The sequence below is a fragment of the Felis catus genome, chromosome A1, assembly GCF_018350175.1.
Source record: "Felis catus isolate Fca126 chromosome A1, F.catus_Fca126_mat1.0, whole genome shotgun sequence".
Taxonomy (NCBI): domain Eukaryota; kingdom Metazoa; phylum Chordata; class Mammalia; order Carnivora; family Felidae; genus Felis; species Felis catus.
This window is the reverse complement of record NC_058368.1, coordinates 204,229,054-204,251,096: the sequence shown is the minus strand read 5'-3', so window position 1 is coordinate 204,251,096 and position 22,043 is coordinate 204,229,054. Positions and strand designations below refer to the sequence as shown.

The window sequence follows — 22,043 nt, the reverse complement described above, 5'->3', positions numbered from 1 at the left end:
AACGATACACAATTTAACTCACATAGTTTAAAAGCTAATCAAAAAGAACACATTAACCACAATATGGGGTGCTTTTAGTCATGATAAGGACAATTTGTCTCAATTGTAGTAACAATTTCACATTGCCCTTAGGGCAGCATTGTACATCTTATACTCCAGGCTTTCTAGAGCTATAGAAGAACAACATGGAAGGTTTCCTGCAACCAAAACAAAGAGAAAGGGTTAGTTCTTTTCTGTGCAGTCAGCCTACAGCCCGAAGGCACTGATTCATTTCTACAATACATACTGAATTCTCTGTATGCTGAACACCATGCTTAGTAACAGACTATAGAATGACTTTATGGAGCTCAAGTTCTAGTGAAGGATCTAGACTACAAAGAAACAAAAGTTGTACAACTACAGTATGTGCTATAAAGGAAATAACTAGGATGATGTAATAGAGACTAATGGGGGAGGCCCTTCTGAAGAAGTAATAATTGGTGCTGAGATTTAAAGGTGGCAAGGAGTCCAGAGAGAAGCTATCAAGAGAACACTGTGCCCATTCAGGTCACTGACATTATCACTCCTAATCTATGCTCTGCTTCATTTCCTTTTTCTCCTTGTTTCCTATGTTCTTTCTTCCATGTCAAGAAGCTGGTCTTTTCTAGAAATCAGAAGTTAATCAGAATATTTTTGCTATATTTGTCAAATCTTGAAGTCTCTTTAGTGTGTAGTTTTGTTATTTCCCAATTGGCAAGGTTCCAATAAACAGCGCTTTTGATGAGGTCATTTTAGTTGCACACACTTGTATAGCATCAGTTTTTTTCAGATGTTCAAAAGAAATTAATAAGCCAATTCAGATAAAATTGGTCTCTGATGAAGTGCTCAATTCTTAGCTTGAAGCAATATTGCCTGTATGATTTAAAGATCTAATTCTCTTTGGGCAGTTCTGTTGAAAAATATTTGGAGACACCAAATAGCAAATGACCAAATGCACAAAATTCTGCATATTTAAAAAGGAAAAAAAAAAAAACAACTTTGAGGATTAATAGTAAATTCTCTGCAAGATAAAACAGTAACAACTATGATTTTATAAATTTTTTTCATAAATATGAAATAATTGTTCAAAATTCTAAAATAGTTCTTTATTAATAACGTACATTATAAATATATATCTTAAAATTTACAAGTTAGGTAACCCCCAAAGTTAACTGTCATTTTTTCATATAATCATTGCACAGAAGTAATATATGTAATTTCTTGGCTTACTAGTAATACTAGTCACTTGAAACAACATCCTTAAGGTTTGTGATTCACTTTTTAGAATTTAATAGAAGATAGTCAATATCCTGAAGGATTTCAGAGGTTTTTTTCAATGCCACTGATACTCTCTTTTCATTAACTTCTTCCAGCAAGGTTTCTGAAGGTTTTGGTTCATAATGATCAGATGACTGTTCATTTTCTTTGTTGGAAATCTGGTTTAGGATACCACTATTCTCCAGTAACACTAAGTTGCTTAGTTAAGGAGTTTTTCCCCAAATTTTTCATTATATAAGTACTTTTAATTTCAGAAAGCCTGGTCTTCATATTAGAATATTATTTCTCTGTTAGGAAGGTCTCTTGGATTCATAATAGATTTGGTACTTTAGAACTTATCAAGTCTACCCCTTATTGATAAAGAAACTAGTTAGAGTAGAAGAGAAGAAGAAAGGAAAGAGTAGGTATGTGTGTGTATTTGGATGGAAATTTGGTGATAGGAGATGAAAGAATTAAAATCTCAACATTCCTTTAAGTGAAGAAGTGATATGGGACTAAAAGAACAAAAGAGTGACAGGAATATAAATAATCTATGCATTGTATTTTTTAATTTAAAAAAGATCTAGAATGAAAAGAAACCTGTCCTCTGTTGCAGAGCTACTTTATTATTTGAATAGGATTACAGAAAAATCATTAGATAAATTTAAATGAATGAGGTGGGAACTTACAGAACAAAAAGTTTCTTAAGAAAATGAGCCCAGTTATATGTCAACAAATTGGACAACCTAGAAGAAACAGGTAATTCCTAGAAACATACAACCTACCAAGACTGAATCATGAAAGAGAGAATCTGAATAGATCAATCACTAATAAGGAGGTTGAATCAGTAATCCAGAGCCTCCAAATAAATAAGAGCCCAGGGCCAGATGGTTTCACTGGTGAATTCCTCCAAGCACTGAAAAAGAATTAATACCAATCCTTCTCAAACTCTTCCAAAAAATAGAAGTGGAGGGAGTATGTCCAAACTCATCTTTAAGTCCAGCATTACCCTGACAACCAAAACCAGACAAGAACACTGGTCAGAAAAAATTATCGGGGTGCCTGGCTGGCTCAGTCAGAAGAGTATATGACTCTTCATCTCAGGGTCACAGATTCAAGCCACATATTGGGTGAAGAGATTGCTTTTGAATAAATAAATGAAAAAAAAATGTTAAAAAAAATTACAGGACAATATCCCTGATGAATATAAATGCAAAAAAATCCTCAAAAGATTAGCAAATGGAATCAACAATACCTTAAAATGATCATATACCACAATCAACTGAGATTTATTCCAGAAATGCATGGATGTTTCAACATATGAAAATCAGTCAATGTGATACACCACATTAACAAAATGAAGGATAAAAATTACCTGATTATCTCAATAGATGTAGAAAAACTGTCAACAAACTGGGTATAGAAGGAATGTACCTCATTATAATAAAGGTCACATATGACTAGCCCACAGCTAACATCATACTCAATGGTGAAAAACTGAAAGCTTTTCCTCTAAGATCAGGAATAAGACAAGGATGCCCACTCTCGCCAGTGTTATTCAACATAATGTCCTAGCCAGAGCAATTAGGCAAAAAAGAAAAGGAATTCAAGTCAGAAAAAGTAAAACTGTTTCTATTTGCAGATGATATGACATTATATATAGAAGATCCTAAAGACTCCACCCAAAAACTGTTAGAACCAATAAATTCAGTAAAGTTTCATGATGTAAAATCAATGTACAAAAAAATCAATTAAATACACTAATAACAAACTATCAGAAATTAAGAAAACAATCCCATTTATAATTATATCAAAAAGAATAAAATGCCTAGGAATATATTTAAGCAAGAAAGTGAAAGATCTATATACTAAGGCATTCATGATGGAAACTGAAGAAGACACAAATAAATGGAAAGCTATTTTGTACTCCTAAATTGGAAGAATTAAAATTGTTAAAATGTCCATGCCACCCAAAACAATGTACAAATACAATTCAATCTCTATCAAATTCCAAAAGCATTTTTCAAAGAAACATAATAAACAATCCTAAAATTTGCACAGAACCACAAAAGAACCCAAAGAGCCGAATCTTAAGAACAAAGCTGGAGGCATAATGCTTCCTGATCTCAAACTATATTACAAAGTTATAGTAATCAAAACAGTATAGCATGGGGATAAGGATAGACACATAGATCAATGGAACAGAATAGAGAGCCCAGAAATAAACCCACGTAATACATGGTCAATTAATTTACAACCAAGGAGCCAAGAATATACAATGGGGGAAAAGATGGTCTCTTCAATAAATGGTGCTGGAAAAACTGGACTCTTATCTTACACCCTACACAAATATCAACTCAAAATGGGCTGAAAACTTGAATATAAGACCTGAAACCATAAAACCCCTAGAAGAAACCACGGGGTAAGGTCCTTGACATCAGTCTTGGCAGTGATTTTTTTGGATTTGATAACAAAGCAAAGGCAACAAAAGCAAAAATAAACAAATGGAAGTACATCAAACTTAAAAGCTTCTGCACAGCAAAGGGCACCATCAACAAAATGAAAAGACAATCTATGAAATCAGAGAATGTATTTGCAAATCATATATTTGATAAGAGGTTAATATCCAAAATACATAAAGAGCTCATACAACTAAATAGCAAAAAAAAAAAAAAAAAAAAAAAAAAAAAAAAAAAAATCTGATAAAAAAATGGGCAGAGAAACTGAATAGATACTTTTTCAAAGACATACAAATGGTCAATAGGTATATGGAAAAGTGCTCAACATCGCAAATCATCAGGGAAATGCAAATCAAAACCACAATAAGGTCTCACCTCATATGTATTTCAATGGCTATCATCAAAAAGACAATAGTTAACAAGTGCTGGTAAGGATGTGGAGAAAAGAGAACCCTTGTGTACCTTGGTGTCAGTGTAAATTGGTGTAGACACTATGGAAAACAGTATGGAAGCTCCTCAAAAAATTAAAAAAAGAACTATCATACCATTCAGCAATTCAAATTCTGCAGATATATCCAAAGGAAATGACATCAGGATCTCAAAGAGATATCTGCATTCCCATGTTCATTGCAGCATTATTCACAATAGCCAAGATATGGAAACAAACCAAGTGTCCAGTAACAAATGAACGGATAAAGAAGATATGGTATAGGGGCACCTGGGTGGCTCAGTCGGTTAAGCGTCCGACTTCAGCTCAGGTCATGATCTCACTACTTGGGAGTTCAAGCCCCGCATTGGGCTCTGTGCTGACAGCTCAGAGCTTGGAGTCTGCTTCAGATTTTGTCTCCGTCTCTCTGCCCCTTCCCTGTTCACGTGTCTCTCTCCTTTCTCTAATATAAAATAAAAAATTAAAAAAAAAAGAGAGATGGTATATGTATACAATGGAATACTACTCAGCCATGAGAAATAAGGAAATCCTGCCATTTAAAACACAGAAGGATTCTGAGGGTATTATGCTAAATGAAATAAGCCAGACAGAAACACAAATACTGCAGTGTCATTTATATGTGGAATTTTTTTAAAAAGTCAAACTGATAGAAACAGTAAAAATGGTTTCCAGGGGGTGGGGGTGGATAAAATAGAGATTGGTAAAAGAAGACAAACTTCCAGCTCTAAATTGTATAAGGTCTGAGGATCTAATGTATAACATGGTGACTATAGTAGATAACCTTGTGTTGTATGGTTGAGGTTTGCTAGAAGAATGAAACTCAGAGGTTCTTACCAAAAAAAAGGGTGGGGAGAGGAAGGAATAGATATAGGGCATATAGATATAGATATGTGAGGTGACATGGGTGTTCATTATTAACAAGACAGGGTAATCCTTTCACAGTATGTGTGTATCAAGTCACCACAACGTACACCTTAAATCTCTTACAATTTTGTCAGTTATACCTCAATAAAGCAGAAATTAAAAATAAAAGAATTTTTAATAATAAATATCCTAAGAAAAAAGAAAGGAAAAGTCAGACATAGGTCTGTTATAATTTAGAATAGAATTATATAAGTGAAAAAGTCTCCATAGGAGACCCTAACCCTAGTTCACTGTCCCCTGCCCTATTTAAACTCACTCAAAAGTATAAATGTTGACATGATATACCTTCTATAGACAAGATATATCTTTGTTTTTTAAGTTTATTTATTTTGAGAGACAGAGGGTGAGCAGGGGAGGGGCAAAGAGAGAGAAAGAGAGAGAGAGAGAGAGAGAGAATGAATCTCAAGCAGGCTCTGCAGGGTCAGCACACAGCCCGACGTGGGGCTTGAACTCATGAAACTGTGAGATCATAACCTGAGCTAAAAATAGGAGTTGAATGCTTAACCAACTGAGCCACCCTGGTGCCCCTAGACAAGATATATCTTAAATGTTATTCAGTAAAGCTCCAGAATACGTAAGTATGGATTAATATAAAGTACAGAGTCATGAATTAAGCCTAGAACCTAAAGGGAGTAATTATACAGGACAGTACATTCTGTTTAAAGGATACAGTTAAACTTCTTTATCTTTTCAAGTTCAGAGGCCACAGACCTGTGCAAAAAGAAAAAAAAAGTAAGTTAATGATAGTTGTCTGATTCTTTTATATCCACAATATTTCAAGTAAGCATACTTGATTTTTTTTTTTCATAAAGTTTTGAATTTTAGAAGTACCCAGAAGTTAAGAATTCTCTTTATATGGGTGCCTGTCTGGTTCTGCCAGTAGAGCATATGAATTCTCTCTATATTGGCTTTATTTAGCAACAAATCAACTTAATTCAACTGATAGCTACTGAGTACTTTTAAATTAAAAAATTTTTTTGAATGTTTATTTATTTTTGAGAGAGAGAGAGAGAGAGAGAGAGAGAGAGAGAGAGCGCGAGCATGAGCGGGGGAGGGGCAGAGAGAGAGAGGAAGACACAGAATCCAAAGCAGGCTCCAGGCTCCAAGCCGTCAGCACAGAGCCTGATGCAGGGCACGAACTCAAGAGCCATGAGATCATGACCTGAGCCCAAGTCGTACGCTCAATTGACTGAGCCACCCAGGCTCCCTGCTATTGAGTGCTTTTAATGAATAATGTAAGTGAATGGAAGTCCTCACCTCAAGGACTTTTGAATCAGGTATTAATGTTTGAAGGTAACGGGCATTCCTGCCACAACTTGAAAACAAATTTTTTTTTGATGTTTGATTTATTTTTGAGAGAGAGAAACAGAGTACGAGCGGGGGAGGGGCAGAGAGAGAGGGAGACATAGAGTCTGAAGCAGGCTCCAGGCTCTGAGCTGTCAGCACAGAACCCAACACGGGGCTCGAACTTGTGAAATATAAGATCATGACCTGAGCTGAAGTCGAATGCTTAATCAACTGAGCCACCCAGGCGCCCCAACTTTTTTTTTATATAACTATTTTTTCTATTTATTTGAAGTTTTTTTATATAACTATTTTTTCTATTTGAAGTACAATAAAAAACAAATGCTACACTCTGGAAATTCAGTGGCACAAGGTACATGGCCATAACTTGAGAGACATTATAAAGTTAAAAAAAAAAAGGAAATAAAAAGAAAAAAAAATTCTCATATGAAACTGCACTATTACATAATTTTATCTGCCCAAACAGATCATTTGCAAATATTAGGTCAATAAACTATAACATCCATAAAAAGGTAGCTTTCTTACTGAAATGCAAGAATTTAAAAGATTGGTAATCGAGGGGTGCCTGGGTGGCTCAGTCGGTTAGGCTCAGGTCATGATCTCATAGTTCATGAGTTCAAGACCCCACATCGGGCTCCGTGCTGACGAGCCTGGAGCCTGCCTCAATTTTGTGTCTCCCTCTCTCTCTCTGCCCCTTCCCCCATGCTCGCTTGCTCTCTCTCTCAAAAAAACATTAAAAAAATTTTGTTTAAAGATTGATATCTAAACAAGAAAAGACAAAAACAAACTGGAATGAAAATCTAGATATCACATCTAAAATCGGGGCTTTCTGTTGGAAAGCTCTTTCCTACTCTTCTCTCCCTCTGCCATATCCTGCTGGAGTTCCAGGCCCCACTCCTCTGTCCACCTATCTAACCACAGATCCCGCCTGCTGCAACTTTTTTAATACTCACCTGGTATACCCTCTTCTTTCCTCCTCCAAGTTTAGTCAAAGTTAAAAACCTACTAAAATCCTATCACTTCTCTGAAAGAAGTGTTCTCTTCTTCCTTGAATTTCTATAGCACTGTGAACTAATCATATACTCATTGTAATCTCTTGAACTCTTTAACCTTCTGATTTTCATACCTAGATTGTCTTTTTCAGGAGAAAGGATTTTTTTTCTTTTTCTTCTGTACTTTGCACATATAAGTAAGGCCTCATTTATATGGAACCCTTCAGAAACAGATGGTTTTGGGGGGCCAAGTTTTTACAGTTGAATTAGGTGTCAAAATATAAGTATTTTCTATTAAGTTTCTTCTGGGATAGACTACTTACTCATTTCATTGTTTTCTTAAACACAGTATATTACATATTCTCTTCTCCTTGAATAGAAGGGTTAACATTATGAACATTAACTCTTACCATGTTCCACAGAAACAGACACTGGGACAAATGGTAATGGGTAGAGGGCAGAATCTCTGACATGCGTATCCTTTCTCTTTTTCCTCATTAAGCTAGAATGAAATGTGAGCAGTGGCACACAACTAGACAATAGTGTCACTTAACTAGCTCACTGTAAAATTAATGAAGACTTTAATATCTAAAACATCTCTCTATTCAAGTCACTAGAAAAGTCTTCACAGTTCATGGAACTTGTCTGCTTTACTGGCCTTACTACAGTGGAATGTATTCACCTCCTTGTCAATTTGTACTCTTTCGTTGTACTCTAGTCTATGGATGAAGGATGAAAGAGATCTTTCAACATTTTAAGCATCTGTGGTAAAGACTTCGATATGACTTATTCCAAGGCCTGCTGATTATTCATCACTGAAAAACATCTTTTTTTTCCACATACGACATTTTTCTGGCTGTAAGCAACAATACAAACTACCTTTAGTGCTGTTGCTCATATGACGACCCAACTTCTTATGAACTCTCTTCTGTACTATTTTTGACTAGCATCCCTATTAAGAAGTTGAATAAGTAAATTAATAATAGAAGGTGAGCTGGGAAAAAAAATACTGAAATACAATTTAGGTAGCTATTGACTGTGCAGTCATTTCTCTTCCTTCAACCCTTCTCTGACAAGAAAACAAATCAATGTGTTAGGCTTTGCAAGGGAAATGGAGCTATTGTAAGCGACTGCGACTGGACTGCGTCTCCTCTCCCTACTCTTCCTCAATTCCTTTGTCTTTCGGCTGCTCCTTTTTGCTTCCACCCATGGCTGCTCTCACCAGTATGCACTTCTCTCATGCCCTCACTTTTTAGTTGTCTTTACAGTTATCCTTTTCAAAGTCTTCATGTAAAAAGGCTAGCATCTTACAAACTTTGTCAGCTGAGCAATGAAGTGACCAATTTTATCGTCATACATAATTTCCCTTTCATCCCACTATGTTTTTTGCTAGCTACTCGGGCAATTTTTCTGCTCCCAAACAGACTGTAGCTGAGGAATGGAGGATCTGGAAAGCTGAACCCTTAGGATACCTAACATATTCAAATAACATCTACTGATTTGATTTCCACCTCTTTCTCTAAGTAACTTAGGAAAAGGTGTTGAGAATTAGGCTTAATGTTTGTATTTTTTCACCATGCTATGCTAAGACACTTACAAACCACTTTAAAGCTTCCTAAATTGTTCCTGGTATCCCTCTTTTCCAATACAGTTTCTTCCACTATCCAATGGTAGAGTGTTCTATGAAAACTTTCATAAACTTAAATGGCACAAAGTGAAAAAACAATTGCCATTCATTTTTATGGAAAATGTTTTGATCATTCCCACACCCAAAACATAACCTCTCTTAATGCTTTTTCTGACACCTAAGGATCCATCTTGCTAATGGATGCACAAAATAAACTGGGATAAAGCACAAAGGCTCACAGACACAGTTCAAAGCTATGGCAGACTGAAGCTGAGATGCTGAGTGTAGTTCTCAGGTAAGGAGCTCAGAGCTACCATGCTCCCTGCTGGGGGTGCAAGCTGCCTCCGTGTAAGAGCTCGCTGCTAAACAAATGCAGAATGCTATTTTCACTTTTTGCCTTTTTCCTTGAAAGCGAAAATAATTCTCGAATTGTTTTTGGTTAGCAAAGACAGGAACATACTCCCAAGAACTAACCAGGCCCAACACTGCTTAGCTTTCGAGGTCAGACAAGATCAGGCACATCCAGGGTGGTATGGCTGTAGAAAAATGGGGACATGCTGATGTAGGTCTTTCATGTAAGTGAAGTGGCATAGTGCAAACTTCCAAAAAGTAGGGGATACCTGTATACTCAGAGTATGCTCTCAGTGATACTAACCTTCCTAAGGGCCTTTCTTCCTGTCATTTTTTCCACCTAGGAACTCGTAATTCCATCAAGTGTGAGCTTTTCTATTGATCACAAGATCTATTCTTAGTCTTCAAAACCCACAATACACCCTGACAGATAGCATCTGCTCCATAAAAACATTTTTTCACTGTCTCCACAGGACAAAATATACTTTTTACCTCTACCCTTGCTCCCTCCCTAAAATATCTTATTCATTTCCCTAAATATTCCTTTGAAGCCCAGTTCTAGTCCCCTTGCACACTGAAGGGCACGTAGGATGGACTAAAAAACTTTATTTGTTGATTTGCCAGTTGATTTGGGGGAGGTAATTAATATGATAAAAATGATTTCAAAATCAACTTTTTCTGAAAGTTAGTCAACATTTTACTTCTTTTAATATTACTAAAAGTTTTAAAATTCTCCTTTAAATTTTTCCATGAAGTTTTCAGGATGAATTTATCATATTAAAAGAATCACCCATTTTGGTAAGAAGTTTTCAATGCAGTTTTCTGAACTTCAGATAAAATGAAATATGATGTAATGTAATAAATTGGATATCTGATTAAAGATAAATTATTTTCAAGCTTAAGCTATCAGAAAAGAGTCTCAGAGCTTACCATTTGACATTTTTAATTTTTGTGACTCTTTTACACAGATAAAGTTTAAAAGAAATATAAATACCAATTTTCTTCAAGAATAGAAGATGAAGAATGTGTGGGCATCTCTCTCTGATTAGTCTGGGTCAGGCTTCTGCACCATGATATGACTGCTGTCACATATCTAGATTGAAAACATTAAAATAAATATTTGAAAAATGAAGTTGTATAGTATTTTTAAAAACATTTTTTAAAAAGGAAAAATCATTAAGACAATTTGGGGAAAAATGATAAAGAAAAAAATTCCAAAGTGAGGCATTTACTGGTAAATTTTTTGAGTCTTTTTCAAAGCAAATGGAAAAGTTAAGTTTTCATTATTCATCAAGAATAAAATGATTTACTCATATTCATGATTAGTAAAGATATTTCTATAAGTTCTTTTTAAAAATTAATTTATTTTTGAGAGGGAGAGAGAACATGAGTAGGGATGGGGCAGAGAGAGAGAGAGAGAGAAAGAGAAATAATCCCAAGCAGGCTTTGCACTGTTAGCACAGAGCCCAACACAGGGCTCGATCTCACCAACCATGAGATCATGACCTGAGCTGAAATCAAGAGCCGGATGCTTAACAGCCTGAGCCACCCAGGTGCCCCAATAAAGACAGGCTTTAAGAATCAGAACAAAGTGATACTTGGATTTCATTCAAAATTCAAATTCAAATGTCTAAATTCTCCAAAGTGAAATAAATTTCATTATGTTTTATAATGAAAATGCCTTTACACATTAAGACTAAGTGAGCATTTGCTTTCTAAAATTTAAACCAGAACACACCCATTAATTCCTACACATATACACAAATGTATAATTATATATAATTCATTCAATATACAAAACAAGTACCAAGTTCAATAAAACAAATGATCTCAAGTGATGGCCTGAAACAAATAGTAATGTTTGTCAAAGACACTGCATTTTTTCCTATTTATTTATTTATTTATTTATTTATTTATTTATTTATTTATGTTGAGAGAGAGAGAGAGAGAGAGAGAGAGAGAGAGAGAAAGAATATGAGTGGGGAAAGGGCAGAGAGAGACGGGGAGAGAAAGGACCCGAAGCAGGCTCCATGCCATCAGTGCACAGCCCAATGCAGGGCTCAATCTCACAAACTGTGAGATCAGGCATGACCTGAACCGAGATCAAGAGTCAGCCCCTTACCTGACTGAGCCACCCAGATGCTCTGTATTTTTGAGGCAAATTATTCAAACTAGCAATGAATGTTGGAGCATTTACACCAAAATGCAATAAATCCCAACAGGAAAATAAATTCATGAGGTAAAAAAGTAATTCTTTCATGAACATTCTCAAATAAAATCACTAACATGCTGAGAACATCACAAGTAGACTGATTACAACAAATTACATAAAACCAAAAGAGAAAAAGCATGTTCATAAAAATGGATTTTAAGAATCTTCTCCATCTTAAGAAAAAGCATCACTGAATTAATTTTATTCCACGTCACAGAAATATACATAACTTTAGTTATTTGTGCAAACCTTATTTCAAAACATTAGGGGATTAATTAGTTAATCAGTTAACACAGCTGACCACAGTCCAACTTCCACAGCAAGACAAGTGTATCAAAAATACTCATTTTGAAAAACCACTTGAATACAAATGGAAATGATTAAAGCTGATCTGATTTATTTAGTTATGCAAGATGCCAATACTTCTGTAAACTCTGAAACCTGTTGAAATGATACATGCACAATATCTACCTGAAAAAACTAAAAATGTAACATTTAAATAGGTTTATATGCTTCCCCTCTGTCAAAAAACTGTTTACCATCATAAAAATAGTTTTTAAAACTGCTTTTCAGTACCTTTCATATGGTCCAGGGTGTTCAATCTGAATTAACTGATCTTGCCCATCAGGAAAAGTTAACTTACACCAAGCTAAGTTGAGACCTTGATTTACCTTAAGCAGAAAAGAGGGAAAAACAAGTTTTATCGTTCTAAAACTGAGACAGAACTCACAACAAAAGCCTCTTTTACATCATCAATTTAAAAAATATGTAGATGAATCATTAAAACTTTATTTTGACTAATTTAAAAATTATATTTTACATGGATTATGGGTATTGTTTAACCACCACTCTGGTCCTTCTCTATATAATCAGTTGCCTTTATAAAAATGATTATTTGTCACACCTTTCTGATTTTTGCTAGGAAATCCAATGAGATCACTAAAGCCTCTTGACAGATTTTATATCTCAAAAAATAAAATTGAGATAGTGTGGTACTTGATTTTCTTTGTTCTATTTCCACTGAAACGATAAAAAAGTAGATTTCAGTATGAAATATAATCACCTGTCTCTTTTCAGTAAAAGAGCTGAAATTCCAATTTAGGGTTAGAGTAATGCCATTTAAAAAGAGAGCATGTACTTTGTCATCAGAGTATGCAAGAAATCTTCCCACGCTGGGTATGAGCGATTCTCTCAAAAGTAAAGGCAGTATATTGCTATCATTTATCCCAGGTACCTAAAACCAAGTAAACAAAAACAGCAGGAAAGAGAGTTATCCATTGATAAGACTTAAATGATTAATAAACTCTGAGGCAACTTTATTCAGAAGTTGAATATTGTAGAATCCTTATATATGTCTTAACTTTTCCAGAAGTGGATAGCCAAATTAGTCTATTACAAGCAGATTAAGTTCTAGTCTTTGAAAAGTCCACGTTCTGAATTTTAGAACACAGACAAAACTTAGGAAGTACAGCAACATATAGGTTTATAATTAAATTAGTACAGATACAGAATTCAAAGTTTGAGAATCACTTCCTTTAAGTCCACATTAAAGAAATTACTTTTACAGTTATAGAAATAGAGTAGAATACTGTACTATCATAGTTTATAATAACCACATTTTGACATACTTCAAATCTTATCAATTTCCCTGCCTTTCCCCCTCCACTGAGAAAAAAGAAACAAAACAAATTATAGGCAAAGTATAATATAAGAGCCAGATTTTGCAGTGTTTATCTAGTAAGTGGATATTTCTCTGAATAAACCAATATTAATGTTACAAAGAATTTCTCACATGACTTCAATGAAAGTAACTTGAACTTAGAGGTATGTATGTAAACAATAAAACTATTTTAAAAATCTTGCTTTTAAAATAATTTTAATAGGGATGCTTGGGTGGCTCAGTCGGTTAAGTATCCGTCTTCAGCTCAGGTCATGATCTTGCAGTTTGTGAGTTCAAGCCCCACATTGGGCTCTGTGCTGACAGCTCAGAGCCTGGAGCCTGCTTCAGATTGTGTCTCCCTCTCTCTCTCCCTGCCCCTCTACCACTCACGATCTGTCTTTCTCAAAAATAAATAAACATTAAAAAAAATTAAAAAGAAAAAGTGGGGGGGGGGCGATTCCTGAGTAGCTCAGCTGGTTGAGCATCTGACTCTTGATTGCAGCTCAGGTCATGGTCTCAAGGACATGAGACCTAGCCTGGCGCTGGGCTCCTGCGGTGGGTGTAGAACCTATCTGAGATTCTGTCTCCCTCTCCCTATGCCTCTCTCCCACTCACATGAGTGCTCTCTCTCTCAAAAATAAATAAATAAACAAATAAACAAACAAACAAACAAACAAACAAATAAATAAATAAATAAATAAAAATAATTTTGGAGCACCTGGGTGGCTCAGTCAGGTAAATGTCCGACTTCAGCTCAGTTCGTGATCTCGCGGTTTGTGAGTTCGAGCCCTGCATAGGGCTTTCTGCTATCAGTGCAGATCCCGCTTTGGACCTTCTGTCTCCTCTCTCTCTGCCCCTCCCCCGTGTGCATTTGCGTATGTACACTCTCTCTCTCTCAAAAATAATAAATAAATAAATAATAATTTTAAGATACCATTTTCCAGCAGCATATACGATAGTTATGGCTTAAAGAAAGCCTTGTCTTCGCACAGTGCTGAAGAATTCTGTGAACATGAAAAACATTGCTTAAACATTTGCAAATAATCACATTTTCCAATTCTAGCAATGCATTCTTACTGCTATACAACATGTTAGGCAAGTAATTCATTTCCACTAAAATACATTTGGAACTCCTTTCTTCCAGAAGTCTTTAATCCCCTAGAAGGTGATTGCTTCTCTTTGTGTTAATCTTACATAGGTTACTCCTCTCATTTTTAGTAATGAAATGACTCCAAATGGAGACAATTTTCAGGTGCTCCTTTCTAGGAGGTGATGGTTTCACAGCACCTGAAAGGTTTAGTGTAGTCTAAGAGTGCTGGGGAGGTGAATCAACTATCCATAAAAAATCAAATTACCAATTCTGTTCCTTCAAATCTACTTTGGAAGTTGCTTAGACATAAGTTTGCAAAAATTAATAATTTAATTCAGGAATACACTTTCATGCTTCTGACTGCCACAGATTAATTAGAATTAAAAAAAAAACATATGAACCGAAGAACTGAACTGCACTTCATCTTCTGTATACTCTCAGAATCTTTATTACTCTGAGGATAATAAAGTATATGAAAATTTTAAATGTATCATCAAATCCTTAACTTGATTCCAAGACACCATAAGCATGCACTCACCCAGAAAAAAGGCACTTACTTCCTAACTGTGCATGCTTGCTATATATGGATACTTCTCCACATTTAACTTTAAATTTCAAAGCCAGAAGTACTCTTACAATGATGTGATTACCTTATTTTGTGGATGAAGAGACCAGAAAAGCTGACAGACTTTACCAAAGACACATATTTCCACTGTACCTACCATTTCTTACTCTTACCCTAACCACTAGAAAATGTATCAGGGTTCTCAGACACAACACTTCAGTCAGGTGAATGTGAAAAACTTACCTGGTTGCCTGTTTAATTAGAGAACACACAGAGAACAGACTTCCTGGTCTATCAGGAGGAAGGTTATTTACTGAATAAGTTTTCTCTTCTTTCTGAAAATTAATTTAAAATATCTCAATAATAAATGTTGGCCATTATTATTTTTTCTTGAAATATGTACTTACATTGTGACAAGGCAAGCAGTTATTTTAACTTAACCAAAAGCCCATAATATTTTTAAAGGTATTTTATGCTTTTCCATTGTCCCATTTTTTTTAAGTCTAGCATTCCTTATGGATAGTTACAAAAGTTATATTCTAATACCCTATAACATACTGTCCAATTTAAGTTTTGGCTATATTTAAATTAATATAGCAACAGAACTAATTTTCCTACACATTAGCAGAAAACTTATAAGCCCCCTTTCCCCTTTAGATCAAAACAAAAACAGGGGCGTCTAGGTGGCTCATTAGGTTAAGTGTCCAACTCTTGATTTTGGCTCAGGTTATGATCTCACATTTCATGAATTTGAGCCCCATGTTAACCTCTGTGCTGATAGTGCAAAGCCTGGTTGGGATTCTCTCGCCCTCTCTCTATCTCTCTGCCCCTTCCCTGCTCTCGCTCTCTCAAAATAAATAAACTTTAAAAAACAAAAACACAATTTTAATTGAACAAATATACAATTTTGCCATATTTTATTAATGGAAGAACTATCACTACAGTTTATAGAAGACAACATTATTTACAAGCTCAGCTTTCTGAATTAAAAAAAATTTTTTGTTATTCCTTTTGAGTATCCTTTCTCAGACTTTTTTTTTTTTTTTTAAGCCTTTAAGGCTTGAGGGCTTGTACAGATCTAATTTGAACCACAAGAGAACATAGTCCCCATATATACTTTACCATCAGTGAGAGAAGACAGGCTTTGAAGACAAAGCTGGATTCAAATCACAGGTGCCTCTTACTAACTATAATGACGGACAGGTTTATGCAACTTTTTGTAAACCTCAGTGCCTATAACCTGTGAAATGGGGATACTACCTACCATCTAGATTGTTTTGAGCATTAATGATGTAACACATATATAAAGCACCCAGGCCAGAATTCAGTATAGAGTAGTTACCCAAAAAATAGTCCCTCCTCTTTTATCCTGGACTATAGACTTGAATATCTAAATCTCTATGAGGCTTCTCCACTGAATATCACAAAGACATCTCAACTTCAACGTGTCAAAAATGGAACTACCTTCATTTCAAAATCTGCATTTTCTCCTTCTCTACTTCAGATCTACCTGTGGTGTGTTCTCTCTACCTGGATCTCTGCTCTCTCCTCCATCATCTTCCTTTGTCTAACTCCTGCGTTTCTTTGCTCTCAGGAAGCCATTACCCAGAATAGGTGAAATCCCCTACTTACGTCCACAAGCACCACACCCACCACTCTTGCTTTTTGGTTTTCATCATAATTGCAATTTCATAGTTTTTTTTATTAAGTGTCTGTCTTCCCTGCTAGAATGGGGCTTCATGAAGGTAGGGGCTGTATCTGTTCTTCTGACCTCTGTCTGAATCCCTAGCATTTGTTAGCAATGTGCCTTAGTACATGATAGGCACTCAAACTAATGCATTTTAACTATTTACATCTTTCTTCATTGGATACTGAGTTCCTTGAGAGTTCTTGTCTTTTCCACTACCCTATTTCAATTCTAAGATACTCAGTTTTCCTAATTTAGCCTCTCTGAAATCTGGATGCATCTTAAGAGTATCTTACTTTCAGGTAGGTGAGTTTGAGATATAACAGAATTTAAATGTTTTATTGACACCTCCTGGTAAGATCAAAAGCAACCGTTATCAAAACAATTTAGATTTGATAAAATTTTGGTTTAACACAGAGCCTGGCACCACCACTCATTGATTTATTCAACAATTTGCCATCATTTTCAACTCCTTCCTCATCCCCAATATCCAGTCAGTCATCAGTTCTGTTTCCTTAATATTCGTGTCCATTCCTAGCTTTTCATTCTCATTACCACTGCCTGGTTCCTCATACTTTCTTCCCTGAACTGCTATCAATGTCCTCTAACTGGTCTACTATCTCTTTCCCACTCCAGTTTATCTTCCTCTGAAATGACCTAACAAAAATATGATGTCACTTCCGTATTTTAATCCTTCAGCACTTGTGCAAAAGCAGTATGGTTTCTCATGCCCCATTTATGAGCTGGCTCAACTTAGTGGTTTAGTCTCTTCCCTGGAAATTCCCCTCAATACTCTCTTTACAGCATTCTCTATCTATAGCATTTTCTTTTCCTTCAACACTCCATCCTTGCCCCAGGCTCTAGCCTCCAGTTAGGTGAGTTTATCTACCTGTTCTATGCTCTAGCAATAATACTGCGTTGAACAAGACAGTGCTTACTTCTAGAGTGGGTTAGCAAACAAACATTGATCAGTAAGAAAATGTCACATAGCACTAATTGCTATGAAGAAGAAAAGAGGAGGGTATCATGGTAGTGTCAAAGGTAGCTCCTTTAATTTGGATAGTTGGGAGATGACATGTATTTATTTATTTATTTTTAATGTTTTTATTTATTTTTGAAGGAGAGAGAGACAGAGCATGAGCAGGGGAGGAGCAGAGAGAGAGGGAGACGTAGAATTTGAAGCAGGCTCCAGGCTCTAAGCTGTCAGCACAGAGCCCGATGCAGGGCTCGAACTCACGAACTGTGAGATCATAACCTGAGCCAAAGTCGGACTCTTAACCGACTGAGCCACCCAGGTGCCCCAGGAGATGACATTTAAATAGAAATTTTAATGATAGGAAGCCAAACATGCAAAGAGTTGGACAAGTAGTTCCCTCAGTTATATATTCCTCCAACCTTCATCCCTCTTTTGTATAACTCCTTTAAAAGTATAGGTCCTAGGGACACCTGACTGGCTTAGTCGATACAGCATCCGACTCTTGATCTCAGGGTTGTGAGTCTGAAACCCACACAGGATGTAGATATTACTTAAAAAGGAAAGGAAAAGAAAATCTCCTAGCTCAGCCATGTCTTCCTGCAGTTGACTTTTCTCCAAAATTGGGTCAGGTGCCCCTCCCCTTATGTGGTCCCAAAGCACCACATTCTTATCTCTATGAGAGCACTTACATCATGAGCCCTTGACAATCTTTCCTACTTAGAATTTTAATTATGCAAGTAACAGTACATTACTATTTTATGTTTTTGGAAAAAAAGAAAGTTAGGAAAATACAACATTTAAGTCCCTCCCTACTTTTCCTCCCTCACAAAATCCCACACTCCCTGCTCCTCCCGCCCAAAAGTAACTGCTTCAGTTTGGTTTTTACCTGCCCAAATCTTTCCCTGTGCATTTACATGTGTATTATACACAGTAACATATTTGGGTTTGGGGTTTGTTTTTGTTTTTTATACAGAAGATATTGTTGTACATGTTCTGCAACTTTCTTTTTTCACAGTGCCTTGAAGATCTTTCCATCCCTCTATGCATCTATGTCTTCCTCATTCTTTTAAGCCACCACACAAGCACCCTGTAATCTGACCATCTCTCATTTCACCATCTCTCTACTGAGGAACATTTAGATTGGTTCTAGTGTTTCGCTCCTACAAACAATGCCACACTCCATATCCTTGGCTGTATTTCTTTGTATATATATGTGTTAATATTCTTCTATGATAGATACCTAGAGGCAGAATTTCTAGCCAATTTAACTTGATATTATCAAACTGTCCTTCACGAAGGCTAAATCAATTTACACTCCAACCCAGTACTACGAAAGCACCCTTTTCCCCGCACCCTTGCCAGCAATAGATATTAACAACCTTTCGATAATTTGATGAGTGAAAAATGTTATGTTGTTGTTATTTTAATTTTCATTTCTTTGATGCAAGCAGTAAAGTTGGACAGGTTTCCAAATATTATAAGTTATTTATATTGCCTTTTCTAATGGCTTAACCATTCTTATTGTTTATTCATTTTTCTATGAGAGGTTTTTATTTTTTTTTGGTTTTTTATTACTGATTTATAGTACAGAATAGTTTTTTCCAGACCTTTGACTTTTTGGCTTTATCTAATTTAACAAAAATTAAATATTTAAAATTTAACGTAAGTTTACCAAGGTTACCAAACTTTTATTTTGTGCCTTCTGGTGTTTTGTACTGTATTTAAGAAGACCTCCCCTCCCCCAAGATTATAAACATTGTTCTTCTAGATTTTCTTCTAACAATGATAAACTTTGGTTTCTTACATTTAGCCCTTTAACCCATCTGGAATTTATTTTTAGAGCATGGGTTAAAGTAAGAAGCAAATAATTCTATCCTGAAAAGATAGCCAATTGTTTCTAAATCTCTTACTCAAGTGGACAGAGGTCTGAGAGTGAAGCCCTCAGCAGTCTACCACAAAGGCACAGGTCATCTGGAAGTCCTGTTTTATCCCAAAGCTCATGTTCTCCTCCATGATATGTTTGCTTCAGTATGAAAATTATCATCCTCCCCCTGACACCTCTGAGTAAAACTGAAGCTCCAGGAAGATGTACAGTATTTATCCTGTACTTTTTCAAACTCTCAGTACACACCAGTCAGCAGTGTAACTGCACACACCCCTCTATTTGCCTGTTTACTTGATGATCTCATGTACTACACACACACACACACACACACACACACGCACACGCACACGCACACGCACACACAGCAGTGGTCATGCTTTCATTTCATGTGCTTCTTGGCCTGTCTGACTGACTACTAAACTTTGAACCCTTGAGGGAAGGAGTTCTTTCTCTTCACCCAGTGCTTGACAGAGTGCCTGCCTAGGAAGGTTCAGTTAAGATGTATTGATTGAATAAATGAATACTTTCTTGCAAATGGACCCAGTGGGGAATCTGCATACATGTATGTATGTATGTATGTATGTATGTATGTGTGTGTACACACACACACACACACACACACACACATACATACCCCCCCCACATATATATAAAATGAAATATTCATTCTAAAATTTTAATGAATGCAGATATTTGGGATTTACTTAAAAATAAATAGGGAGTGGAGGGAGCAGTGGGAAGTACAGATGGAACAAGTGATAAACAATTTATCACTCAAAATTCCACACTGTAATATAAAAAGAAAACATACATATTATGTTCCATTCTGCAAAGCAAAGCCATGTGATACCATGGTGATCCATACATAAGGGTGGATGTCAAATGTCAGATTGGGAACAAGCAAATTTAGACTATTGACAATATATCCATATGATTACATTTCGGCCTGATATATTAAATATATCGTTATATTTCACTATTTCAACAACAGAGAACAACCTTGTTCAACTTTCTACTTGTATATAAAGATTCAGGAGTTAAGAGGTATTTTAAACATGCAAATAATAACATGGTGGGGAAAAAAGAATGTGCTTTTAATGTGCATATATTAATTCAAAGATATGCTACTGGTTTTAGTATTGATGAATTCTGTGACATAAGAAATTTAAATTTAACTTCTGATTTAAACACAAATTGGGGCACCTGGCTGGATCAGTCAGTACAGTGTGCAACTCTTGATCTCGGGGTTGTAAGTGCAAGCCCCACCTTGGGTGTAGATATTACTTAAAAATAAAATCTTAAAAAAAAAAAATAAATGGAAATTACTTAGGCAAATGACTGGCAGAATACAGGAGGAGAATGCAATAAACATAAGGTGGTTAGTAATCACTGTGCCACAGCTGGCAGTAACGTTGTATTAACTCTCCAGACTGCATAGTAGTAGGCAAGCAGTATTATATAAAGATCAAATGTCCTATGTATGTTCAGAATTATTTAGAAAGAGCTATATACAAAAGCCTTCTTGAGCTGAAAACTCATTGTCAGCTTACCTCTTCTGATCCTTCCTGAATGGAATAATAAGTAAAATAGCTCCCAAAATAAGCTCCCTCAGATTTGAAAACAGAGCCATCTCCAGGATAAATCTCTATTGAGTTCACATTTTTATGGGTAAGTCTAAGGAAGAAAAGTAATCATTAAATTTTTTTTTCTCATTAAGATTAAAACATAAATGAGAGCAATCAAAAAAGAAAAAATAAAGCAAAGTACTATATGGAATTCTGCCTATCCAGCAAAACAGATAATTTCATACTTTGCACCCAATTGGCTAAATTAAATTTTTTGCAAACAATAAACAGAACACACAGAATCAGTTAATGTATCTATTTCAACAGCTAAGCCTAGTTTCTGGAGCTCAGGCATCTTATCATCCTGGTGTCCCTTCTGCCAATCATAGTAGCTGGCATATACTAGTCACCAAAGAAATGCCCATTGCAAAGGGGTTAAATATGACAACACCAGAGCCTGAAAATAAGATAATTCTTTAATAATCAAACTAGTTGAATCTATACCTGATGAATGAGATTAGCCATGTGTAAAAGGAGCCATCCCTAAGAGAAGGTGACTAATCATATTTGAAGTAGCCAAGTATAATCAAGGTACTGGGTATATATAATGTACAAAACTTCAGCCAAGTCAGTTTTTACTGAGAAATATATGAAGAATATATTGTCAGAAGGGGATGGGCTTTCATGCAAGAAAAGGAAAGCCCTAAGAACAAAATCTTACAATGCTATTCTAGCATTATTTATAGAAGTAAAACCCTAAATCTAGCCAACATTAGTATTCTAGTCACTAGAGAGGTGTACTTTGTGGTGGGGTAGGGATAATTCAATGGAATAGTGCAGACACAGAGGAGCCTCTAATCTTCTCTAATTCCATGCTCAATAGGCAACATTTTGATGTGACTAATTCAGACAACTAGATCCCCCGATGCTTGGAAGGGGTATCCTAAATAACTGACCTAAGTATTTCATTCAGTAGCAAAACTAAGCCTCACTGGCTCTGGAGTTGTCACAAAAATCTTGTG

General features: G+C 35.7%; 1 protein-coding gene across 4 annotated transcripts in view; it reads right to left on the bottom strand.

The window, feature by feature from the left end:
- Positions 1-69: 69 nt before the first annotated feature.
- Positions 70-22,043, bottom strand: part of CA1H5orf34 (chromosome A1 C5orf34 homolog) — a 33,685-nt gene continuing 11,711 nt past the window's right edge. For 3 of the 4 annotated variants that reach the window (XM_045037417.1, XM_045037409.1, XM_045037413.1), the window contains exons 6-13: positions 21,007-21,130; positions 15,152-15,243; positions 14,188-14,257; positions 12,657-12,827; positions 12,170-12,264; positions 10,376-10,474; positions 5,777-5,817; positions 1,103-1,486 (exon numbers count right to left, since the gene is read on the bottom strand). In XM_045037417.1, coding sequence (XP_044893352.1) covers positions 1,293-1,486; positions 5,777-5,817; positions 10,376-10,474; positions 12,170-12,264; positions 12,657-12,827; positions 14,188-14,257; positions 15,152-15,243; positions 21,007-21,130 — 886 coding nt within the window. In that variant the 3' untranslated portion in view covers positions 1,103-1,292. Of the gene's footprint in view, positions 198-1,102; positions 1,487-5,776; positions 5,818-10,375; positions 10,475-12,169; positions 12,265-12,656; positions 12,828-14,187; positions 14,258-15,151; positions 15,244-21,006; positions 21,131-22,043 lie in introns of those variants that run through there. The other variant, XM_045037414.1, reaches the window with a different exon arrangement.